The sequence below is a fragment of the Falco biarmicus genome, chromosome 9, assembly GCF_023638135.1.
Source record: "Falco biarmicus isolate bFalBia1 chromosome 9, bFalBia1.pri, whole genome shotgun sequence".
Lineage (NCBI taxonomy): Eukaryota > Metazoa > Chordata > Aves > Falconiformes > Falconidae > Falco > Falco biarmicus.
This window is the reverse complement of record NC_079296.1, coordinates 1,523,422-1,542,435: the sequence shown is the minus strand read 5'-3', so window position 1 is coordinate 1,542,435 and position 19,014 is coordinate 1,523,422. Positions and strand designations below refer to the sequence as shown.

The 19,014-nt window shown below is 43.3% G+C and overlaps 1 protein-coding gene across 10 annotated transcripts in view; it reads right to left on the bottom strand.

Moving 5' to 3' along the window:
* SEC31B (SEC31 homolog B, COPII coat complex component) overlaps window positions 1-19,014 on the bottom strand; it is a 38,355-nt gene that overhangs the window by 17,830 nt on the left and 1,511 nt on the right. For 7 of the 10 annotated variants that reach the window (XM_056351399.1, XM_056351406.1, XM_056351403.1 and 4 more), the window contains exons 2-13: window positions 15,230-15,318; window positions 12,432-12,555; window positions 11,459-11,654; window positions 10,564-10,659; window positions 9,354-9,494; window positions 7,818-7,960; window positions 7,477-7,576; window positions 5,363-5,524; window positions 3,253-3,405; window positions 2,294-2,524; window positions 744-818; window positions 63-146 (exon numbers count right to left, since the gene is read on the bottom strand). In XM_056351399.1, coding sequence (XP_056207374.1) covers window positions 63-146; window positions 744-818; window positions 2,294-2,524; window positions 3,253-3,405; window positions 5,363-5,524; window positions 7,477-7,576; window positions 7,818-7,960; window positions 9,354-9,494; window positions 10,564-10,659; window positions 11,459-11,654; window positions 12,432-12,555; window positions 15,230-15,308 — 1,584 coding nt within the window. In that variant the 5' untranslated portion in view covers window positions 15,309-15,318. Of the gene's footprint in view, window positions 1-62; window positions 147-743; window positions 819-2,293; window positions 2,525-3,252; window positions 3,406-5,362; window positions 5,525-7,476; window positions 7,577-7,817; window positions 7,961-9,353; window positions 9,495-10,563; window positions 10,660-11,458; window positions 11,655-12,431; window positions 12,556-15,229; window positions 15,319-17,373; window positions 17,480-18,613; window positions 18,705-19,014 lie in introns of those variants that run through there. The other 3 variants (XM_056351401.1, XM_056351400.1, XM_056351402.1) reach the window with 3 other exon arrangements.

Below are 19,014 nucleotides of genomic sequence, written 5' to 3'. Positions count from 1 at the left end.
AACCTTCCTGTTCATTCTGCCCTCCACTGCTCTCCCAGGCTGGCAAGATGTACAAAACATACCTGATCTGGCTGTGCAGCATTTGTCTCATTTGCCTCAGGAAGGGGCTGTTTATCTGGGATCCCATTACTCAAACAAGAGGTAATCTAGAAAAGTAACACACATGTACAGTGAGACCCTTATAACACCTGGGCAGCAAAGCTACCACGTGACTGGCAAGCCCCAGACACAATTCCCCCAGCTCTTTCACCTGTTCAAAAAATTCCACCTCTCCCTATTCCTGGCTGGCTGCCTATCAGAGATTAGTTATCCTTTCCAGAGCATTGTCCATGCTGCTGCAAGAGTTTCCTCCCCTGCAGCTCCATCAGTGCTATGCCAGACTGTCTTCATCTGTCACCTTCTTCCTGGCTGAGGAATCCCCTGAGATGCAGAGAGCTGGATGCTAGAAGCAGCTCTCACAACTGCACTGTTGTTATACACTTCCCAGAGCGTCAACAACTGGAAGCAAGGTAACGGATGTCAAGACCCCTTTGGTTTGATCCAGCACAGATAGTTATACCCTTACAAGGGCTCACATTTGCTTTGTAATGGGGGATACTTGAGGTCCCTCCCGGCTAAAATTTCATACAGTTTGGTCTTTTGTGTGCTATGAGATCACTCACTCATCTCAGTAGGGACCCTAGAACTCTCCTGCAGCAGCTTTAGTCCTATAAATGTTTCCCGCTATTGGAAAGACCCCTTACCTTCTTTTGCAGGTCCTCTTTACTGTAGCCCAGCAGCTTGAGGAGTTTAGTCCTGGACTCCTGTTCCAGATTCACCTGAGTCCCAAAGGATATTAAAAAGACAAGAAAATACGTAAAATCCTAGAACATCTACACACTGCCAACAGTTGGCTGTTTCTGGCAGCAGCAAAGTTTAGAGCTCAGTTTATAGAGAAGAAACTCAACTATGACAAGCCCACCTAATGACTACTTTGGGGAAAATCTATGCGAAGTTATAATCATGATAAAAAGGTGAAATTCAACTTTGTCACATAGTCTCAATTGAGGTACGACTGTGTATCGGGGCTATGACTGTATGAACACCGAGTGTATTTGGTCATTAATTCCCTGGACAGTCTAGCAATTGCCAAGCTAATCTCTGCAGAGAGACAATGGACTGATTTCAGTCTAGATGAAAGTGAGACAAGGTGGTTGCCTGAAGTCCTAGCTGGCTTCACAAAATTAGTTAACTGTCACAGAAGATCCCTGAGTGGGGATTTCAGACAGGCCAGAGATTCCCACAGGCTGCATGCAGCCTAATTGACAGGTGCTATTTATAAGCTTTAATGCAAGATTGACATTCTGCAAGGAGAATCTGTTTGTCTCAGTTAAGTCCTATGCTGTTCCTATTACAGAACTGATCAAACTGTACACAGATAAGATACTTGTAAACAGTCAGTAGAAACTGCTCTTGAAGATGCAGAAATGGTCATGCAGAACAGTCTTTTGCACAGAAGCTTGGTCTGTAGTTTAAGACAATAGTAATAGATCTTGAATGTACCAGAGTGGTCTCACAGGACCATAGGCCAGCTGGATTATAAAAAAAATAAATCACTAGAATGATAGTTCAATGTAACTCATCTGATTCAGCTGAAAACATTGTTGGAATGACTCTTGCAATGGAGACTACTGTCACCACCTAGACATCACTCAGCCATCCTATTCAAGAGATAAGATTCCCCATGCAAATGTAATACTATGGAAAAGATCCCAGTATTTTGCCACACACACAGTCTACCTATGAGTGTGTGGAAGCCACTACCAAGACTAAGCCCTCCCTGTCCAGAAGGGCAGCCACTCCTCATTACCAAACTTTTTCATATTACTGAATTGTCAATGAAACCATCGTCCTATGTAGGGCTACAGTCAGTCCTCATACCCCCACAGTTCTCTCCCTTATTCTGGGGAATCTCATTGCTCATTTGGACTTTGCCTTGAGAAATAGTAACAGTACAGACAGCATGCAGATACAGCTTGGCAGTGGGCTGAGATGAGAAAATCCTGTTTAGCACCTTGACAGGAAGCCCAAATGAGCCCACTGAAAAGACCATTCCTACTGAAAAATAAGACAACCTCCAAAACCTCAACTGCAAAATTTTTTCTTTAGACAACTAACTAACTAGACTATTCAGTTCCATTTTAGTTCCATCTTAAAGAACACGAACATAAAGGGCTAGAGAGGACCATAATGAGCACATTTCACCCAGCACTGTATAAGTACTGACCTCTGTGTCTCACTAGAGCCATCCTACCTTCAAGAAATTCCAAAGGTTCTCATCAAATGGCAACTTGGCTGTCTGGATCTTGCCCTGGCAGTAATCAAGGAGGTTGCCTGACTGCAAAGCCATCTGCAGTTCTCTGGATCGGAGCAGGAATTCAGTTTCAGTAGTGACTTGACTGATGAATACTTGATGTGGGTAAGTCTGCTGCATTTGCTGTCCCGGAGCTTTGGTAAGACCAAAGGTAATCAATTTTCCTCCAAACTGAGAAAGACAGAGGGAGACACAGTCAGCATTCTTACAAACAAAGGTAAAAGCAACTCGCATAGCTCTTCATTTAGCAAGGCTATGATCACAAGGAATCCAAACAGTTTAATGTGTACGGATAGTAGGAACATTGAGGGAGTTCACATCACAAGCCCTTCAGCTAAAAGTCAATAACCATGACACTCCTGTATGTGCTATCAGGCCTAGACAATTACAAACGCCAGAGAGGCACAGAGGAAAAAAGTACCATTTGGAACTGTTTGTTCTTTTCTGACACAGAGAGGCAGGCTGCAATGACAAAAACTATCATGTGAATGGCAAGCACTAGAGAGACAGAGAACAAGTCAAGCCACAGGCTAAAAGAACCATTCAAGCCTTTTGATTTAGGAGCAAAGAGGTGAAGAAAATTAAGTAACTGGTTAGGAAGAAAACAGAGAAGAATGAGAATGCATGTCCTGCAAGGACAGCTTTTATAAGTCTTCCTTAGCTTTGTTAACTCCTACTTAAAAGCTCTCATTCTCTGCTACAGGACTCTTTCTTGTTGGAAGTAAAACTGAATGCTGAGCAAAAGACCTTTGTTCCACGGGACACCACACTGCAACTTGAACAGACATTAAAACACCCAGGAATTGGAAGATAAAAGATTTCTCTAGTGTAAGAAAAGGATCATGTCAACAAATGACACATCTATTGCAGTTTAAGCTAAGGATGCCCCATTCACTTACTGCAAATGAAACCCCCACAGGTCTGCGAATCCACTTGGGTGGCTTTTTTAATGGTGGAATCAAGGTGGTCTGAGCTACTTGCTCTGGCACTTGCAGAGGAGGAAGGATCTGTCCTGTGCCAAAGGGATCCAGGTTGTTGAAGGAGGAAGAGATCTAGAATCAGAGAAGAAATGAATAAGATATAACTCAATCCCTCTCCACACAGAGTAAGCACAAAAAAAAAAAAATATTACTTAGTAATTAGTTACTTTCCTTGCTGATGAAGAAAGAGGCTATTACAGCACCTCTTCCTGGAATATCACCAAGTCCCTATGTGAAAGAAATGTTATTTCCAAACAGTCCCAAAAACTATTTCTCAAGAAAGCTTCACCTTGACAGGCTTTCAAGTAATTTTTCCTTTGCAATGTGCAAATTACCTATGAAATGCTTCTTGGCCTAGCACCCAGCTCATAAATACAGGAGTTACAAAATTACTTGCCTTATGCAAGACAGTGACAACATACGGTCAAAAGTTGTCCAACTTATTTCTTATTTTGCTCACAAAAGAATGCTGACCCCCCTTCTGTTGCTGGAGTCTTTCATATGTGTTAGTTTTTTAGGACTGTTCCATGCTTTTATAGTTTAGATGAGGCTGGTGAAATACTCTCTCCAGACCTTCTTGCCTAGACAAGAGAATGTCAAAAGTGGCCCCTGATCTGGATTTCTGACATTTAGGAAGTCAGTGAGCATACATACAGTGCTATTCACAAGCATTCTTAATTTTTAACATTGTTGGCATGGACCCTTTTTGTTTGCTAAAGATAACCTTGTTCAAGTTTGACTAGGCCATAGGGCATAGCTCCAATTTACAGCTGACCAGCATACCTGAAAGGAACCAACATAAGGCTGATCAAGGTAAGGTTGCCAAACAAAGAATCACAAGCAATACCTACATGTTTTGTCTTTCAAGACCTTCTTATGGAGAAACCAATTTCAAAGAAAGACCACTTCCTGGAGGACCAGCTTATACCTAACAGATCGATCACGCTAAACCTTCAAAAAGTAAATACATACTACTAGGGTACCAGTAACATCAACCATCAGGGACAGAGTTTCTGTCCTGATACCATGGAATCCAGAGGAAAGAGACATCCTGGTCATGAACTCACCACCACCATAATTGTCATTATCTCCTCCTATTTGTGCTCTTACTTGTTATTCTGTTTATGTAGAACTTATTCTGCCCTACTGTTCTCCAATTTTGAACAGTGGAAGTGTGGCACATGCAGATGAAGAATGCACAGAAAGAAAATTCTCCATGGGTTAAATAAACCCTTGATCTCCCACAGCTGTAGCTTGATACAGTATTTTCTGCCTCTTGCAAATCCTAGGAAACTGAACTCAGTCAGCTGTAAACGACTATATAAATAACAAAAGCCAGCTCATACTTCTATTCTGTTAAAATCTGTATTGTAAGGCATTTGTTGGCTGGAAGAGAGGGAGGGAATTAAAAAGACTAGACAACAGATTAAAACTAAAATTTTAGACAGTACTGACATTTAATCTGTTCAGAGTTCGTCCATCTATTTATTTGCTAAGCAATGAGTTTCAGTATCCATGTATTAACATGCTCCAAGCTATAGTCAATTGACTTGAGGAAAATTGCCAATAGTGGCTTATAAGCTACTATTAAAAATTCTCTTCTCAACTAAAGATTAACATACTGCATTAATTAGTACCAACGTATTTAATTTTAGCCTAATGACAAGACAAACTTGTTTGTTACTCTAATAGGTGTGCTGCTTTATTTTTAGTCTAGTAGTAATAACCATAAAACATATATAACATCAAAACTACACTTGATCTTGGTTCTCTTTACACACTTCCATGAATTTTGCAAGAAATACTGAAACATCTTTGTCAAGAGGCAATGTAGTCCTTTTGGGACTTGGTGGATATTAAGTCCCCACACAGGTAGCTTCTGGTTCCTGTACCATACAGCTACGTCCCGGTGGGTGGGACAGACTGCATCACTTAAAAATCATATTGTTATACATGCATACTTCTAACAACTCTCAGAAGTCAGGTAACTGCCAATCTGCCAATCCATAACAAATTCACAGGACTTTACCTTGTCAGCCTGCGTCTTCTGCTGAGCTTCTAAGTTCCCACCCATAACAGAATAAATGTTGATCCACCCATCAAAAGTGGCAGCAGAGAAGACTGAAGGATTCCTAGGACACCACTGGACATCAAAGCACCACTGACTTCGAATGGGCAACTCGTAAACCACCTACCACAGAACGAGAGAAGGCAGAAGCACAACACGCATAGTCCCCTGCTTTCCCCAAATTACTTTCCCACAGCAAGTGTGTCACACTTTATTTACATATCACCATTGTATACAAATGTGTTATTATTGCTTCTTGCAGGACACATTTGTAACCAAGTTATAGCGCACTGAGCCCAAACAGCAGAAAGCTGCCATACAACAGGATTCTGATTGTAGAACAAAATTCAAAAGCAAGAAGCCAGCTTTGCCATGCCATGCTTTCCAAGTACTACTGTATCAAAGTACTACAGCATTGTCGCACCTGCTGTTGACAAAGGCAGATACATCAGAAAACAACACTAGAAATACAGAAGCCAAAAGGCAAGAAAGCGTCATGGGCAAGAACACGTAAACAGAACATGTAAACAGAACAGAGTAACAAGCCTGACACAGGAAAATAGAAGCCTATAGAAAAAAGTAGAACAACAAAAGAGGGCTATGATAGCTTCAGTTGAACTATGAAGGATATTGCAGCCAACAGGTTTCTGGTCCAGCACTCAAAAATTCAAAGTTCAATTCATGGTCCAGTCACAGACTTCCTGCCTGATGTTGGGCAACTCGCTAACACAACCTTGACTTTGACCCTCCAGTTGGCAACATGAAGAGCTTTCCTTTATGCCTCACAGACACAAAGCAGGGAGAATGACAGCTTCCTTCTCTGTGAGAACATGATCTGCATTTTCTGCTCCCAAGTGTAAAACATTGCATTTGCTTATATTAAAATCTAGACTGCTAAATTAAAAAAAAAACCAAACACAAACCCCAAAAAACCCCAATATCCCCAAATAAAGAAACCAACTCTTCCCCCAAACTTACCAGATCAGCCATTCTATATAACTGTATTGTCCTTGCTACTGAAAACCTTCCCAATTTTTGTACCACCTGAAACTTTTCTGTTCATTGGTACTAAGTCAAGAAGAGCCCTCTAACAATAGTTTACACATAAATGTCTAACTTGAATTTGGAATCTGCAAATCTACAGCAGCATGCATAAGGATGAGGCAGCTGCACTAAAATTGTTTTTTAAAAATTTTCTGCTAAAACACAGCAAAAAAACTGTTGTAAAAATCAGGCATCACAAACATTTCAGAGTCTAATTCCCTTCGAATCACTAGACATCTGAACAGAGTAAGCATCAAATCCCATGAAAACACAACAGCATAATTTCATACTTTTTATGAAATGGATTGATTTTTTTTCCATGCCTCCAAGGCAAAGGTGTTCAGCTAAGTGAAATTGTCCTAAGAAATAAATCCAACCTGGGGCTGCCAGTGGAACTTTGTTCAGTATTGTTACTTTCCCCATGTTATCATCAAGACCAACTGTATGAATTTTCTTCAAAGTTCAAATTTCATTTTGATCCAGAAATTCAGCACTGAGTAGATGTGCAGAAAAATTTTTTACAAAGTCCTATTTTAATTCAGGTGATACCTAAATACTTCAGAGTTGGTAATTTTGAGATACATGACTAGATAAGTGTATACATGTGAAACCACTGTACTATGAATAAAGTTTACGCACATTTAATTAATTGTTCCCCTCTCAATGACTGTAACAAATGCTCCTCATTCTCCTTCAAGTTTCCCCCCAAAAACTAACTACCCTAGGAAAAGGAAGAAGAAACAAATGGACACAGAGAACACTAACGTGTGAACATAGCAAGAGCAATCAATTAGCTGAAACTCAGTTTTATTTAAAGCTTTCTTCCCTCCATGATCTCTGGACACTGCCTGTCTCTGTTGGTTTTAGTCTGGACATGGACATCACTCTTCATACACTCCAGACAGGAAGAGTGCAGAAGACATACTGGAGGAAATGACGTTGGCCCTCCACAGGGATACAGAGAAGGGACACACACAAAGCACACAACTCTATAAAGCAGACCCCATGTACTTATAGCTGTGGTTATGTACCTCCCCCATGTTTGGGTTCCAGCACAAGATCCGGTTGTCTTTGGCGCTACTCAACAGCAGTTCAGGGTCAGCCTGGCACCAAGAGACAGAGAGAACTCCCCTAAAATAGATTAGAAAGAAATCAGTCATATTTCATAGCCCACCCACTCTCCCCCCCGTCGACAAGAAAGCAGCACGCACCATCACTTAAGCTTGGAAATTCTAGTTCTCATGCTTACCCTCAACCCAATTCACCTGCGAAACAAAGCAGGCCTAGCAAAAAATCATAGTTCTCCTAAGCTGATGTCTGCCTTTCAAAGATGGAGATCCTTGAAAAGGCAATACAACAAGCAGGCCCTCACCTTGTGTGCCCTTCCAGCTGGCTCAGCGGAGAGGTAGCAAAACGCAAGTCCCATATTTGGATCACTGGCAAGCGGTCATCCTCAGAGGAAAGGACTAGCTGGGTTGCAACTTCTGGATGCCAGGCCATTCCTGAGCAATGCATCTAGGGACAAAAATAGCATAAGCTGAAAACTCAGCAAAGCGAGCTGGCAATAGCACAAACGGCCCAGAGCCACATCATACACCACCAAGCTGTCTGGTGCAGTTGGCATACTGGAGTGAAGCGATGCCATCCAGAGGGACCTTGACAGGTTTGAGAGGTGGGCCCATGCAAACCTCATGAAGTTCAACAAGGCCAAGTGCAAGGCCCTGCTCATGGGTTAGGGCAATCCCATGGGCTGGGTGGAGAATGGATTGAGAGCAGCCCTGAGGAGAAGGACTTGGGGGTGCTGGATGACAAGAAGCTTAACATGACCTGGCAGTGTGCATATGCAGCCCAGAAAGCCAACCGTACCCTGAGCTGCATCAAAAGAAGAGTGACCAGCAGGTCAAGGGAGGTGATTCTCCCCCTCTGCTCTGCTCTCATGAGACCCCACCTGGAGCACTGTGTTCAGCTTTGGGGCCCCAACATAAGGAGCACAGAGACTTGCTGGAGCGAGTCCAGAGGAGGCCACAGAGATGAACAGAGGGCCGGTGCACCTCTCCTATGAAGACAGGCTGAGAGAGTTGGGGTTGTGCAGCCGGGAAAAGAGAAGGCTCTGGGGAGACCTCCTAGTAGTCATCCAGTACCTAAAGGGGACGTACAAGAAAGCTGGAGAGAGACTTTTACAAGGGCAGGTAGTGATAGGACAAGGGGCAATGGCTTTAAACTGAAAGAGGGCAGATTTACATTAGATATTAGGAAGAAATTCTTTATTGTGAGGGTGGTGAGACACTGGAACAGGCTGCCCAGCAAAGCTGTGGATGCCCCATCCCTGGAAGTGTTCAAAGGCCAGGTTGGATGGGGCTTTGAGCAACCTGGTCTAATGGAAGATGCCCACCCAACTGGCAGGGGGTTTAAAACTAGTTATCTTTGAGGTCCCTTCCAACCCATGCCATACTACGATTCTATGATTCTGCACTTAATTTGCCTAGAATGCTTGACATAAAGCAAGTCTAGCAATGTCTTGCTGTGGGAAGCAACTGCTTCTACCTTCTCTACACATCAAAAAAACCACTAACCATACAGAAGTTAAGGACTAGTTCAAAGCTGACCTAGGAAGACAGCTGGGATTAAAACACAGGAGGCTTCTCATAAATGAACTGCAAACATAAAAATTGAATGCAAGATTGCCCCCCCCCCCCTTTTTTTTTTTTTTGGAACAGCTAGGGGTCTCATTTCCCCATTTCATTAGGGGAAGAAAAAAATGAGAGGTGCTTTGATGCTACAGCTCCAAGAGAACCAGTCCCAACAGCTCCCACAATAAAACCACTTGATCCCAAGAGCCTGTGCCCCTGCTTTGCAGTCACATGTGGCATGTTGTAAGCCAGTTAGAAACAGCCCTTCTGTCACTCACTCTGTTGCTGTGGTCACTGACTTTGATGATAGGCTCATTCTTCCTGAGGTCCCAAACCACAGCCTTGCCGCTGGGGTGAGCGGAGGACAGGATATGCTGCACCTGCCGATTCCAGGACACCACACTGATGTCTTCATGAGGCTGCCGAGACAGGATAGGCCACACATCCATTATCCCCATGCTGAGGGAACACTAACCACAGGATTCTGCCACTAGGTTAACAAAGGGGTTTGATGATATATAGATTCCTCTCTTCAGTTACTGGTCAACTAACTGGAAATAGCAGCAGAACTGACCGAAAAAATTAGGAAGCATGGAAAGCCCTTTACTCAGAGAGTACAGTGGACAGTCAAATTCTAAGGGGGAAATGTCACCTGAAAAAGCACCTTTGCATTTTGGGAGCAGGTACTGGACTCTGCATTGGCCAAATGTGTTATAAATCAGTCCAGAGAGAACTGCAGCTGAGAGAACACAGACGCTGACCACCACTCTTGTGATGAACTTCAATGGAAAGATGACCTGGTGCAACATTTCAGAAGTACAGTGAGATGGAAAATGATGAAGCATTCAAGGCAATTGTCATTACTGTATCTACCACAATGCAGAAGACAGGCAAGGAAATAAATGGGAGGCTTACTGAAGGAAAAACTTGGCCTGGCCTGCTTTTAAGCAAGTTTACTATAATTTTTCCTCTTTCAGGACTTGATCACCCTGAATAACATAGTCAGCACCGGATGACCAGAAGCTTCTTCCTCTTCAAACTCAGGAAACATTATCTGGGAGTAATAGCCAAGATGTATTAAATGGCTCACTGGTTCTGCTAGGGATATTACTTTCATGAGATATGAAAAGCTTCAGCTGAAGCCTGAAATATATTCATTCCTCAGAGAAGGTCCACTAAACCTTCTTAATCCATCACACATGCCCCAGCTGGATCACAAGATAAACTGGTCAGTTACTTGATTCAAATCCACAAAAAGCTTATCCATCCATGCAAAGTGCATCCTTCCAGAGCTTGTCAGTCTACCTCCCCTCCCTTTACAACACTCTTTCCATCTCCCCAGAATGAAGGCGATCAGTCACTTCTGATTCATCTTTCCCCTGACAGACATCAAGGTCATTCTCCCTTCACAGACTGACTAAACCAGGATGACTCTACACGCTCACATATAAAACTGCAGGGGTACTGCCCAGAGGAAAACTCATTTACCTGTGATTTAGCCCCTGGAGTCATAGGCACACTAAAGTTATTCAAGTCCCAGATGAAAATTTCAGAATCATTGGCTCCAGAAGCCAAGAGGTTACTCTGCAGAAAAAAAGAAAAGCTCAGCTGAGTTTCCTGCTTGCAGGGAAAGAGGATGGATTGCCTAAAAATAAACGCAAGCAAAAAAACCCAGAGTCTTCCAAAGTCGGATGACAGTTGCCTTTCACAGCCACTGGTAAGCAGAAAGATACTAATCGGATTATAAACCAAGCACATCTACGGCCTCCATACCTTCAGCTGTACCATGGTACAGACCTGTTTAAAATTTGTCTAGCAAGCTACATGTGCAGTGGCTGCTGTTACTCATCATGGAACTCTGCCACATGCCTAGAAGCCACTGTCTCTGGCCATTTAAGCCTTTGCCCTGCATTCTGGCACCAAGGGCATTTTTTCTGAGAAGACGCAGGCTTCCCAAAAGGGTCTGTGGATTGTTTTCTATTTGCCTTTGTGCTACCACAGGAACCTGTGTCCTGTTCACTACTTGCTTATGTTGCAGTCCTTTCAAATGTGACCAGAGCCCCACTGAATTAAACACCAACTGGACAAATTAAAAAAAAAAGTTCTGATTTCAAATTGGTAATGATCTAACATGTAACACTATTACAAGACACAGTTTTACAAAGAGGTAAAAAGCTTGATCAAGGTCATGGGGGAATTCAGTGGCAAAGCTGTGAAGAGAGCCCAAATCTGAGTTCCAAACCAGCTATCACAACTACCATGCCTCCTGCGAGTTAAAAACTGTTCCTTCGGTTTAGAAATCTCTATACATAAGGGAAAAAAAGTGTATTTTTTAACATGAAGGTTAACTTTCTTTTGTTCTAAGTATCTTAGCGTTGCATACCTGGAAAGGGTTGAAGTCAAGAGCTCGAACAGGACCTGAATGCTTCTCTGTTTGCCCAATCACAGGCTCGCTCTTTGAAGCCAAGATGCGGTGCACGCTGTACATCGTCAGTACACCATTATCCCCTCCACCAATGATCACTCCAGAGGATTCCGGAGACCCATTTCCAAAGTTACCCCAGATCAGCTTATGAAACCTAAAAAAGAAGAAAATAAGGCTGGCATAGGCCACAATATCTGGTGGAAGTCAGAAACCCTCTGCATTACCAAAAACCACATCCATGTTCTGACCTATCAAATATATCCATCAGTGGGCATCTTAAATAACTGTTTCCCTTTTAGGAGGACTGTGGCTCTTGCATGCAAAAAAAGACAGATGCTTCCTGCCAAAGATGCTTAAAGGGAACTCACAAAGGAAGAGCTTATCCCTCTGTTTTGTTTAAAACATTTAGGTCATAATATGGGATTTGGTGGGTGAAATCCTCTAACCTACACTATACAGAAAATCAGATTAGAGGACGATGTGCCTTCCTTTCTAGAGCTGTTACCTGAAAAATGTTACCCCCTTTAAAATTTGCTAGTTAGAGATGAAGGCTGTGTTTTACACTGGGTGTAAATGTCACCCACTCTGGTGAGCCTAAGCAATCACTTTGTATAAAAAGCTGGAAGGTGATTTTCACTGTGCCTCTAGTCTATTGCAAATCATTAGCCCCAGCAACTTCATATGACACAGAACGACTCTACTGACTGACTACCACAGAAGTCCTTTCAGATATCTCCAATGGTCCAACTGCTCTACTTTTACACCCAACATGATCTGTGTAAACAAAAACATTCTGTTCTTGAAAACTGAGGTTAACTGATGCAAAAGATCTCTTTATACCCCAAACCCATGATTTCCTCCTCTCCTTTCTTGTATCGGAAAAGCCCTTTACTGTTCCACTGATTGATACATTAGTATGAGTCCCTAGTACCTGTTTGAGGCAGGAAGTGTTCCTTTCTGCTTCAAGTCCAGGGAGGGATCCCTGAAGTCAACCTCAAATATTTCCAAGGTGGCATTTGTACTGAAGGATGCATCCAGTTGCTGGGCAGATGTTCCTAGCAGAAGCACAAGGGCAACACAAGTGGGCACTTTTTTCAGGAACATAAGACACAAAAAGAGCAAGGCACTGGAAACCTATTCTTCAGAGTCAACACAACCTTGGTACTGTGCCTGTTCGAAGGAGGACATGTCTGATATATATATATATATATATATATATATATATATAATTCATATACCCTCTTCCAAGCAAGCACAGCTTCTGATATTAAGTCCTTATCTAAATTACAAATGCAGTCACATCATGAAATCCAGCTACAATTATGATCCCAAATACTCCTGTATACTGCTCCTCAACCATGATCAGGTGTCTTAATAAGACCTTCTAAACCTAGCCTACAGCTAAAGTTCTTCAACCTTAGACAACTAAACACGCCCCAACGACCCACAGAGAGCTAGCAGTCACACGGTAGTGGCTTCCTTCCCTCTCCCTAGCCTACCGAATAAAAGCTAAAAATTGATTTAACGTTGCCTAATGGGACACTGCCAGGCAAATAGTCACCCAGTTACAACAGGAATGCTTTATAATTGCCTATGGCATGGAAGGTGCCCAGGAGGCTATTAAAAAGCAGTTCCAAGTTACAAAATTGTGCAGTTTCTGATCTAAAGCAGACTGAAGCCAAGACCTTTGGTTCAACCAAAACTCTGGTCTTTTTAGAGGAACTCAAAATAGACTATCTGCCCCAAAAAGGGTAATGTTGTTTTTAAGGCAACAGTTGACATTTTGTCACTTTTTTTTGACAGTCAACCCTGAAAAAAAGAATCAAAACAATATGGTAGTGCTGCACAACCCAGGCAGGAGACAAAGCTAACTAGTTCTCATGTTGGGCAGACAACTGTGGTGGTTTGACCCTGCCTAGATGCCAGGTGCCCAAAGCTGCTCTATCACTCCCTCTCCCCAGCTGGACAGGGGAGAGAAAAAAATAACAAAAAGCTTGTGGGTTGAGATAAGGACAGGGATGACAGGAACATCACTCAGCCACTACCATCATGGGCAAAACAGACCAGACTCGGGAAAAATAGTTTAATTTATTACCAATCAAAATCAGAGTAGAATAATGAGAAAATGAAAAGTCTTAAAACATCTTCCCCACACCCCTCCCTTCTTCCTGGGCTTAACTTCACCCCCAAATTCTCTATCTCCTCCCCCCCGAGTGGTGCAGGGGAACAGGGAATGGGGGCTTCGGTCAGACCATCACAAGCCGTCTCTGCCACTCCTTCCTCTGGGGAAGGGCTCCTCACACTGCCCCTGCTCCAGTGTGGGGTCCCTCCCATGGGAGACAGTCCCTCCATGAACTCCTCCAGCGTGAGTCCTTCCCGTGGGCTGCAGGTTCTTCACACACTGCCCCAGCATGGGTCCCCCCACAGGGTGCAGCCCCTCAGGCACAGACAGCTCCAATGTGGGTCCCCCACGGGGGCACAAGCCCTGCCAGCAAACCGGCCCCAGCCTGGGCTCCTCTTCCCACAGCGGCACAGGTCCTGCCAGGAGCCTGCTCCAGGGTGGGCTGCCCCACACTGTGGGCTGTGAAGGGTCACAGCCTCCTTCAGGCATCCCCCTGCTCCGGCGTGGGGTCCTCCACCAGCTGCAGGCATATGTATCTCTGCTCCACCGTTAACCTCCACGGGCTGAGGGGACAGCCTGCCTCACCATGGTCTTCCCCATGAGCTGCAGGGGAATCTCTGCTCCGACACCTGGAGCACCTCCTGTCCCTCCTTCTGAACAGATCTGGGTGTCTGCAGGGCTGTTGCTCTCACACGTTCTCACTCCTCTCTCCCTGCTAATGCAGGGGGTGTGTGTGTGTGTGTTTCCCCTTCTTTATATGCTATCCTAGAAGCACTACCACTGTGGCTGATCAGCTCACCCTTGGCCAGTAGCAGGTCTGTCTTGAAGCCAGCTGCCACTGGCTCCATCTGACACAGGGGCAGCTTCTGGTATCTTCCCACAGAAGCCACCCCTGTAGCCCCCCTGCTACCAAAACCTTGCCACACAAACCCACTACAACCCAACCCATCAGTTCCACACAGTTCCACAGTCATTTCCACACTAAACTCATCTACTGCTAACTCAGTGAACAGGCCAGCTTTGTGCTTCAGGAAATAAAATCACTGTAACCATAGCAAATAGTATCAATAAAATGCAAATGTAAGGTTTTGCAGAAGTATTGAAAATTGAATGTGAACTGTAACAGGCAACTTTAGGGAGAAGAGGTTTCTATTATTTGATTGTCAAACCATGTGATAATGGCTGAAGACCAACAAAAGTAAAAGTGAGCTTAAATGAACATGACTAGAATGAACTCCCCCCTGCCCCCGCCCCCTGCCATACCAAGTACGTAACCTTATTTTGTTTTCTTTTTCATAGCAAACAGGTGTTGGGAGTTCATACAGACCTAATTAGATCCAAAAAGCCACATATTCACTGTTTAAAAAAATCATTGGCCTTAAAGGTGTCAAAGTTGGGTATAAAAGTAATCCTCTACCAGTCACTTATTAAAAAAAAAAAAAAAAAAGAAAAAAGGCTGTAATGTTTTTGGTATATCACTTATAAGTTGAGATATTCCCAGCCTTAGTATTAAGGTGGGGATTGTTGAAAGTTAAAACCAACGTAACTGTACATAAAACCTCTCTGTGGCTCATACTTTAATATTCACAAATTGTAAAGAACTGTACCTGTTGCTAGATAAATGGGGTGGTTGTTTGCTGGACTCCATGCCTGGGCAGCTGTTCGCTCAATTTCCTTTAGCTTCATTTTCTAGACTCTAGAAGAAATTTGACACAGTGGTTAGAACAGCCAGATAAAATCAACACGAAAATAATCACACCAGTAACAAAATATCCCCCTTACCAAGATATCACAAGAAAAAATTGCTCTTAATACAGAGAAGTTACTTGCTACTTCCTGAGGTAGTGAATACAGTTTTACTGAAATTAATTAGGGTATTTTAGAATTCATTAAAAGAACAAAACAAAACACAATTCCAACAGTCTGATCCTAGATCTCCTTCCACATACAGCTCTCTTTTTCGTATACCCCAATTACAGGAGAGTTTTAGAAAAAGGAAGAGGATCTAAATTAAATGACATACTCAAGTTTTCAGGCTGGTTTAAATCAGCTGCAGAAATTAATTTAAACAAATTATTTGCAAAACACTAGCTGCTCTCTCTGAACAAACCAATGTCAGTATCTACATAGACAAAAAGAGAGCAGAAGGAATCTCAGGGCAGGCTAAATTCCAGGCAGAAAAGTGACGTGGCAAGAAAAAACAAAGTGCAATGCTATCATGTGCCAATTCAGTTACCGTACTTTGTTCTCACTCCTCTGAGAAGCAAAAGGAAAAAAAAAATCATTTGACTTTCTGGTTGAGTTTGTAAATGGTAGGTGAGAAGAAGCAATACAGAAGTAACTGCTGGGTTTCAATCTCAGCTCTAAACCCGATTATTTTTATTTACTCTGGATAGATCCACTGACACCTGTAAAATGGGAATACAATTTCCCCTTGAGAGAGATTAGTTGGGTAATAACATAGCAGTATAATTGAAAGTCAAACATCAACAGCAGGCAACCAGGATGCTACAAAATTGAATATAAATACAAATTATTGTTCCACGTAGGATCCCATTCTTGCTGAGGAGAAAGCACACAGTTCCTCTCCATCTCAGACCATGCCCAGGCCTTCTAGGTATGTCAGCAACATAAATGATGTGTGGACATAGCATTCACAGGCTAGTGGGGTCATTCTTATCAGCAGTTCCTAAACCTTTTGAGCTTGGCCGCAGTGCAGTCTTTTAACTTCAGCTAAACAGCGCTCCTTAGGAGGCACTCAGATGATACCATGCTGAATAAAGCAAAATCGTCAGCAGGCAGCACAGCAAAACACTCTGCATCTTGCCAGCAAACTGTGATTAACCTCTCCTGGTTACTTGACACTGTCTGCATTAGCCAGGCTGACGATTAAACCACAGTCTGCATCACATGGCCTTCTGTTCAGATGCAGGGCTACAAGTGTCAGTGCTTCGCAGTTTGGCTGTACTCAGGCCACAGTACGGATGTTTATTTGTAACTAAGTTCATAAAGGTAGCTTGCTGTGGCCAGCCTGCTGTCTGGCCAAACCATCAAAAAACCCAACAAAAAAACCCCAACAAACCAACGCAATTTTGAAAAAGCCTTCTGTCATCTTGTGGCTTACATGAAATTATGGCCTCCTGAGGCCCACACAAGGGGAAATCTGGTCAGCATTACCTCCTAGCTAATAGCTCCACATCCTTTTTAGGGTTTCTTCACCACCACCAGTCAGAAGACAAGGACATCCTCCCTCTCCTGCATGCACCATCAGCATATGCTGTTTGATTAGAATTTATTTAATGCTTTTCAGCATTAGCCTGCAGCAGTATCTCCCAAAGCTCAAACTGCCAACTTAGCTGAGGTCCAAAGGAATCTGAACGGAACTTTTGTACAATAAAACAAGTGCAACTATTTCCTCACTCAGCCTAGGAACAGAGGTAAACAGGTCATCTCATCATCATCACTATAACAGACCTCTAAAAAGCTTACTTGCCAATCTTCCAGCACATATTTTGCAGGGTACTCATTAGAGCTACGCCACATTCTCTCTGCCAAGAAGCTTCAGCACCTACTCATCTGTCTCGCATACTAGTGCAAGAACACTGTCCAGGTCTCCTCCCTTCATTGGCAGAGGAGAATGAAAATATCCCCAGGAGGAAAGTCAGGCAAGCCTGCTAGCAACAGTCTACTGCACAAGGTACTACCTGGCTTCACTGATGTGGGGAAGCAGGACAGCTGGGATGTTCCTTACCAGTCCCTTTCCTGCCTCTTCTGCCTCCAGTTACAATCCATCAGCTGTAGAAGCTGGCTGTACATACAGGCCTCACTGCTTCTTGGCTTTTGAGAGGGCAACTCCCCTGCAAACATTATTAGACAACAGCTGAGTCCTCTTCCCTCTAGTAAATTAACCGGTAAAGAAACAATGAAGTGCATAACCATCACAAACTGAGCCAGGTGAATGGTACAAGCTCCCACTCCTCACCCTCTGTGTTGGGCTGACTGCACGGCTAGCACAATTCGCATTTAACCTCACAAAAAATGTGCAGAAAAGTACTAATCAATTGTCCAGCTTTTCTTGTAAATAGGGCATTTTGCAAGAAAGTCAACATTACTGTTCTCTTTTCACAAACTTAAGTCAGGACAGAACATGAAGGTAAAGTGCTGTCCTGGTTTCAGTTGGGATAGTTAATTTTTTTTTTCTAGTGGCTGGTGCAGCGCTGTGTTTCAGATTTGGTGTGAGAACAGTGTTGATAACGCACTGATGTTTTCAGTTGTTGCTGGTTTATGTTGATACTAAGTCAAGGACTTTTCAGTTTCTCAGGCCCTGCCAGTGAGAGGGCTGGAGGGGCACAAGAAATTGGGAGGGGACACACCCAGGACAGGTGACCCAAACTAGCCAGAGGGGTATTCTATACCATGGGATGTCATGCTCTGTGCATAAACTGGGGGGGGGAAATTTGCTGGGGCCTGCCAATCATTGCTCAGGGACTGGCTGGGCACTGGTCAGCGGGTGGTGAGCAACTGCACTGTGCATCACTTGTTTTCTTTTCTCCCTTCCCTATGGATTTCATTCCTCTCCCCTTCTGCCTCCATTTCATTATAACTGTTATTTTTATTACCTTTTTTTATTTTATTTCAATTATTAAATTGTTCTTATCTCAACCCTTGAGTTTTACATTCCTTTCCAATTCTTCTCCTCATACCTCTGGCTGAGGGGGAAGTGAGTGAGCAAGTGAGCAACTGTGTAGTACTTAGTTACCACAACAAGTGTCTTGATTGCTTTCCTATGTCTAGATGAGTCACAACAAGCAAGGCGCTATTTAGAGTGGCTCAACATCAAAAGAACTGCAGAAGTGCTGGATTATAGGTAACAAGTACACAGCGTCCCTGGTCCTCAAGGTAAAGCAGTAGTAGTGCCAACAGACTGAGGAGGCCCACAGGAGATACACAAGAAGCCAAAAGGTCACAGTATCACTCCATCTCTTAAGCACCTCCTCCTATCAGTCCAGCTCCATTGCAGATGAGGTTCTGCAGGGATGCAGCAGCACCTTCTTCTTAAGTCAGGTAGGCTCCGAGTTTGGAAGGGAAAAAAAAAAAAAAAAGGCTGATTTGCATCATACTCTTAGAGAAGTGATCCTTATATATGCTGTGCATGTCTGTACCCAGGACAGGACTCATGATCCTCAAAGCAGGAAAAAGCCCTTCCTTAGCAACCTCTTGTGGCTGCCTGAGAAAAATTCACAAGTATTGAACTCTTCTTCCACAGGAGAATTTTTAGGGAGACGTTGCCACCTGCTGTCATCTCCCAAAATAGCACCTAAGACTTCTGAGAAGGCTCACGCTTTTCTCAGGACCTCTGATTAATCACGACAATTCCTCCTCCTTCTACAGA